The following is a 6,764-nucleotide window of genomic DNA, read 5'->3' on the forward strand; positions in this document are numbered from 1 at the left end:
TTAACCATTAAAAGAGGGTTTAGAGTTTGTGTTTTGGGTTTAGATTCATCCTTTAGGGAATAGAAGAACATTTCGTGTGAGTCGAATGTAATGTCATTTCTGATTTAAGCTTAGCAACGTTTGAAAACTAAAAGCTTTAGTTCATATCGTGCTTTGCTTAGAACAATGCAGCAACTGTATATAAAAAAGAGAGAATAAAGGGATATCAGCGTGAGATAACAAAAGATTTCATAGATAGGATCATGCTTTAACAGAATAGATACATCTAACCTAAAAATATTTCAATAATATCTTAAAATCCTTTTCTCTATATAAGCCATATAGTCGGGCATCCATTTCTCACAAATTATTCCCCACAAAATAAAAACCATGAAAAGCTCCATCGTCCTAGTGGCAGCAGCTATCCTCTGCATCGTCGCTTTTCCTACCGCAACCGTCGGCAAGAACCTGAGATTCGGGCTAAAACCTACCCAAGGATGGCCACATCCGTCGGAAGCCTCAACAAACCAGATGTTTATGAGCACTTCCCAAAAGTTTAACTATGGGGACTCTAAAGTTTGGAGATGTACTTATAGCAACGGGTCTGCTCCTGCCATTTCCATTTCCATTTCTCCGCCAACTCCAACAATGCCGTCACCGTCAACACCAACTACTCCGTCTCCTTCGCCACCCACTCCCAAAACGTCTCCGCCGCCACCTACACCATCTCCTCCACCTCCAACATCCAAGAAAGCTCCATCCCCATCCCCACCGCCACCGCCACCTACACCATCTCTTCCTCCTCCGACTCCAACTAAAGTTCCATCTCCGCCGCCACCTACACCATCTCCTCCACCTCCAACTCCAACGAAAGCTCCATCTCCGCCGCCACCTACACCATCTCTTCCTCCTCCGACTCCAACCAAAGTTCCATCTCCGCCGCCACCTACACCATCTCTTCCTCCTCCGACTCCAACCAAAGTTCCATCTCCGCCGCCACCTACACTATCTCCTCCTCCTCCGACTCCAACGAAAGCTTCATCTCCACCACTGCCAAAACCATCTCTTCCTCCTCCAACTCCTAAGAAAACTCCATCTCCACCGCCGCCAACACCATCTCTTCCACCTCCAACTCCCAAGAAGTCTCCGTCTCCTTCGCCGCCAAGTGATGATGAGTCATCATCTCCTAGCCAGCCATCAAACCCCCCTCAGGAGCATCATCATCATCATGAGTTTCCATTGGAACACATTGGAAGATGTTATAGAAACATGGGGCAAGTTGGGTTTTGTCGGGGGCAGATGGCGATCAGTTTCTACACGAGGTTGTTTAAAGTCAGTAAGTATTGTTGCAACCTTATCGTCAACATGAAAAATGAATGCGACGACGTCATTTGGGGATACTTCTACGATCCTCACTTTGTTCCTCTTGTTCGTTGCACTTGCCACGTCTCCTTCTAGCTAGTTCTTCGCTTCTTTTCTTAGTTAGGGATTTTTATTTAATGGTTTTTTTACTTCTTTGATTCCGTTTAGTCATTCAATATTGTTGTCGTCTATATCTTATGGACGCCTCTTTTAGTACAACGTTTTAATTAATGAATAACATGGCTTTCTTTTATTGTCTTCCTAGCCTGTTTTTTTGTTTACAACGAGAGATAAAAGTAGATACCAAATTTTCCCTATATTCAATCGCAGTGAGAAGAAATATTTTTTTGGACTTAATTAAAAAGGATTTTTAGGAAACAAAACTCACTACAAGAAAAAGGAGCTATTGTTACGATTTTTTGAGACTAGATTTCTTAGTCACATATTTGTGACATAACAGACACTGATTTGTAACTGATCTTTTATGTCAAAAAAGAGTAGTTATTTGGTCACAATATTGTGACCGGTTTTGCTGTAACCAAATTATGTCACATTTAGTGACATAAATATGACAAAAATAAATGAGACAAAAAATGTGACATAATTGTAACTATGTTTATTGTTACCATGGCGACAACTATGCGAGTCTGTGACTAAAGGTTATGACTCCGTTTATATACTAAATGTTTGTGATCAAAAAATTGAAAAGGATAACAAATAAAAAATGTTGTAACTTTTCAAGCACACAATTATTTGGATGATCTTGTAAGTTTTATTTATGTAGCTCCAGTTTTAACCATAGTTTATCATTGGTTTCAAAAAATAAACCATGATTTATCATTTTTCTTTTGTGGTTGAATATGAAACCTTTTTATAGACTAATCCCTAAACTTAAACCCTAAACTTAATTTTACATACAAAATAATTAATTTGATCTTTTAAAATTTAGAAATTAATTCTTAAACTGTAACTTCAAATATATATTTTAAAAATTTAAACCTATATACTCCAAACACTTAATCCTGAATCAAATAAGTTAAGTCCAAATCTCAAGTCTAAACCCTAAACTACATCAAACCCTATATCATAAATCTGAACTTCAAATATAGTTTTTAAACTTTAATTGTTTTTAAACATAACTTCAAAGTTTGTTTTCTTAAAAATCTTAAATCCCAAGTTTTTTTAACTTAAACTTTTAACCTTACATATACTTCAAACCATATACTCATACTTAACCTTATATCTTAAGACATTAAGTCATATACATACTTCAAACTATTTTTAAATATTTTCTAAATTTTAAACTTAAACCTCAAACTCCAAATCATATATCATAAATTTCATTTCTAAATCTATTTTTCATATCTAGAACTATATAACATGTACTCTAAAACTTATAATTTTAATAACACTTTTTTTTTATCAACAATAAAACTTATAATAAACATAAAAACTAAAGAAAAATTAGAAACCAAAATTATATCGCTGTACGAAATGAGATTAGAAACAAAAACTCTAAAACAACTAACATTAAAGAATAAAACTTGTTGACAAAAAAAAGAAGAATAAAACTTATTCTGTCAGTTGAGAAATAAAGTATAACAGCCAAAAAGTTCCTATTGGCTGATTCACAAGCACAAGGATCAAGCTTTTCACCGTCGGATGAAATTGGATCCAATGGACCAAAGTTATTCCTTTTCTTCAGATCTCCATTCATATGCTTCCTTAACTGCTGGCCTCCGCATCTCCGCTCTTCTCATTCGTCAGAAGATCTCTGCTCCGTGTACCCTCGCAAGAGCTCTGCCTTCATCGCTCTCCATCTTCTACCGCCTCCGTTAATGGTCGTTTATTATAAGTTTTACTTCCATCATCTCTCTTCTGCATGGCTTTTATTTTGGTGCAGGTTGAATAATTGGATGAGTGATCTCTCTGTCTTCCATCATTTGATGTCACGCTCGCCGTCCACCACCACTCCACCACGGTTCGACATATCTCTCTCTGTCTCTGTCTTTGTCTCTCTCTCTTTGAATCTGATTTTTGTTTGTTTTTTGTAAAGGAAGGTGATGATGCAGAAGAAGCTTGATGGTGGATGAGACAAGACCAGCGGTGGTCGCAGTGGCTGTTGTGCGGCGGAGGCAAGGCCAGACATGGCGGCTGCAGGAGGCAAGGCGAGGCACGCATGGCTGCTTATTTTTTTTAGGGTTGAATTGTTTTTTATGATTTGGTTTAGTTATCTAAACCGAATTTTATTTTAAACCAATTTCATTTTGTAAACCGAGTTATATTTATTTCGATTTATAGACAGTAACCAATTGAAACTGAGATGTTACTATTACTGTCATACTTTTAGACGTTTAATTATGACAAATTAATTTCATAATGAATGTTACAAAATACAAAAAATTGTTACGCAATTATAGTAACGGATAAATATTATTTATTTCGTCATTGATTATTATGTTTTGTGACTAATATTTTTACCATACGAAAGATATATTAGTTATGAATAATGACGGTTTGAGACAATATATATTGTCAGTATCAATGACGGTAATTTAATAAGTAAGAAATTGCTACAGTTCTATTACTAGTATACAATGTAACTATGTGTGACGATTTGTTACAAAAAGTCTAGTCGCAAGAAATTGTGACATTTTTGTTACTCCAGAACATTTGTGACACACGTATTGTAACCATTAATAATTGGTAACAAAAACGTAACAATGATGATATTGTTACGAATTCTTTACTATTGTGACGGAAAATTTCGTCACAATATCCTTATTTTCTTGTAGTGACTGTTGTATCATATCTATTCCGATTCAACGATAAATAATATTTTATTCTTGGGTTTATCATCTAGGATGAACCTAGAAAATAAAACAAAGTATTGTCAAATAATATTATGTCTTTAAAATAAAAAGATAAAAATAAATAAAAATAATAATAGTTACAAAAAAAAAATTTAAGATGTATCTTTTTACAAAAATCTTTTTTTTTAACTACTACTATTTTTATTTATTTTTTATTTTTTTATTTTAAAAACATAATATAACTTGACAATATTTTATTTCCTTTTTCAAAAGATATCGAATATAAAATAATAAAATCCTATTGGTTAGTGAACTTAAACAATAAATCATAATATTAGTCTTTCATTCCAATATTCGGGGAAAGATTAATTAAGAACACAAAATGTACCACGAATATGTTTCTTTTCATTTATATATATATATATATATATATATTATTCAATTTTTTTTTTACCTTTTTTCTTGAAAGTCTTATAATCTGCTAAATATAAGTGGATATAGTTTTCTTTTCGTGATTTTCATTCCAAGTCTTTAATTTAGTTAGATTGTGCTAATGTACAACTTAACTTAAAAAAAACATAAAATATTGTATTATATTACATGTATAACAATATGCTTTTGGTATGGATATTCATTTACTGAAGAAATAAATATTTATCTAAAAAGATGGTAGTGCAACGTAACAATAGGATCAACACATTGGTTAGCTCAACTGCTAAAATTTTAATTTGTTGACACTCTTAGTTTAAAATATCCTTTAGTATATTCTTAAAAGTATCCTTCAGTCAAATGCTTAAAGATATTTACTATATATATAGTATTCAGCAACTTTTAACCTGACGATCTTTTAGTTGTCAAAAAGAAAAAAATCAAAAATCTTTGTTGTATAACAAACTCATTTTAGCAAAAAAAAAAACAAAAAAAAACAAAAACAAACAAACTCATTATATACTCGAGGTTCTGTTGATGATTATTTCTGACGTCTTCGTCAATTGACTCAATATCTCAACATATCAAATAATCAAATGATTCAGAAAGGATATTCGATATATATTTTCATCCTTTTCAAAAACCGTTCAAATTTTTATTCTATTCAGCTGTAGTAACGACATTGTGAGATATATACTACGTGATTTTAATATATGTGAATAATCAGATATCTATATAATCGGATCCATCCTCGCTCATTTTTCTTTTATTCACTCTGATATATTTACTTCGTTTACATCGCCTTACACCATGATGAAGAGCCTCATTGTTATCGTAGCTCTCCTATGCCTCGTCACGCTCCCAAAACCAACCGTCTGTTCACAAAAGAAACTTCACCCCTGGCTCGTTCCCTAATATTCCCAACATCCACAGGTTTCCAAAAATCCCCGGTATACAAAACATCCCTCAAATCTCAATACCAAACATTCCTATCCCTCAAATTCCGGTGATTCCTGGACTTCCTAACATTCCAGGTCTTCCGAGAGGATCATTTGGCCTGTTTCAGTCAGTTCTCGTGTCACAGTCCGCTGAGCCAGAGAACTGTTTGACAGGTGATAAGTCTAAAGTGGGAGAGAAATGTTTGTCGCAGATTTTTTCGAGTTGGGCAGGGAACAATTTCTCTTTGGACAAAGAGTGTTGTGAGCTCGTTCTGAATATGGACAAAAAGTTTAGGAGCTCTCTGTTTCTCGCTTCCGGTGGTGGTTTGAACCTCGAGCTTTCCTGCGGCTGAGGACTTCAAAGCTGTTTGGGGATGTTTCCAATCATTTGGAGCAGCTTTACGGGCAAGCCAATTTCTAACAAGACTTGGTCTCATGTATCATCAAAGGTTTCCTCCCCATTTGGCAATGTGCTTCTTTGGTCGAGCTCTGGTCTCTGCTCGTCTATTTTGCTCTGTTTCAAGATCTCTAGTAGCTGTATCTTCTTTTATTCTCTTTTAATTTTTAGTTTAATTTCTTTTCTGCTACTAACTTCTGTATAATTTCTGTCTAAAACTGAAAATTGTGTAAAATTTTAACATTTTTACCAAAAAGAAAAAAAGTGTAACGACCATCTTCACATAATTTTTAATTTTTGGGTTTAGGATTTAGGGTTTAGGGTTTAGTATTTTAGTGTTTAGTGTCTTTGATTTAGAGTTTAGAATTTATCCAATGGTTTAGGATTTACCAAAGGTTTAGGGTTTAGAATTTAGTGTTTTGCTACCGACTTAAAAAAAATTTTAAATATTTTTTTTAGCTACTATTATTTTTTTATTTTTTATCTTTTTATTTTAAAAGTATACTATAACTTGACAATATTTTTTTTCTTTTTTTAAAAGATATCGAATATGAAATGATGAAATCATATTAGTTGGTGAACCCTCGTAAGAAAATAAACTTGGACGGTTAGAAAGCTACTAAGTTTTATAATAGGCCCTTGTGGGCTTTGCCGGAGTCACCACTCACCGGTGGAGCCGACAAACATGCACCTTTCTGTATTTTATGGTTTTTTCTTCAACATCTATTGGATTTTTTCAAGCAATATGATAAAAAGACTATAAATGAAATTCTCAAAATTTAAAATGTTATTTGCGTCTATATAAGTAAAAAATCGTTGTGAGTAGGGATATCTTTTTTAAAAGAT

General features: G+C 33.5%; 2 protein-coding genes and 1 long non-coding RNA gene across 3 annotated transcripts; all 3 read left to right on the top strand.

The window, feature by feature from the left end:
* The first annotated feature begins 315 nt into the window (after positions 1–315).
* Positions 316–1,594, top strand: LOC106434332 (extensin). Its single transcript, XM_022694292.2, has one exon. The coding sequence runs from the start codon at positions 370–372 to the stop codon at positions 1,435–1,437; it is 1,068 nt and encodes a 355-aa protein (XP_022550013.2). The 5' UTR covers positions 316–369; the 3' UTR covers positions 1,438–1,594.
* A 130-nt stretch (positions 1,595–1,724) lies between these two features.
* On the top strand, positions 1,725–3,663 carry LOC111214685. The gene is made up of 2 exons (XR_002664039.2): positions 1,725–3,322; positions 3,398–3,663. It is a non-coding gene; the product is annotated as an uncharacterized LOC111214685 (long non-coding RNA).
* A 1,157-nt stretch (positions 3,664–4,820) lies between these two features.
* On the top strand, positions 4,821–5,874 carry LOC125607099. The gene is made up of 2 exons (XM_048776793.1): positions 4,821–4,856; positions 5,422–5,874. Exons 1-2 carry the CDS (start codon positions 4,821–4,823, stop codon positions 5,872–5,874), a joined length of 489 nt encoding a protein of 162 aa, XP_048632750.1.
* Positions 5,875–6,764: the final 890 nt, after the last annotated feature.

This window comes from Brassica napus, chromosome A1 (assembly GCF_020379485.1).
Source record: "Brassica napus cultivar Da-Ae chromosome A1, Da-Ae, whole genome shotgun sequence".
NCBI classification, from domain to species: domain Eukaryota; kingdom Viridiplantae; phylum Streptophyta; class Magnoliopsida; order Brassicales; family Brassicaceae; genus Brassica; species Brassica napus.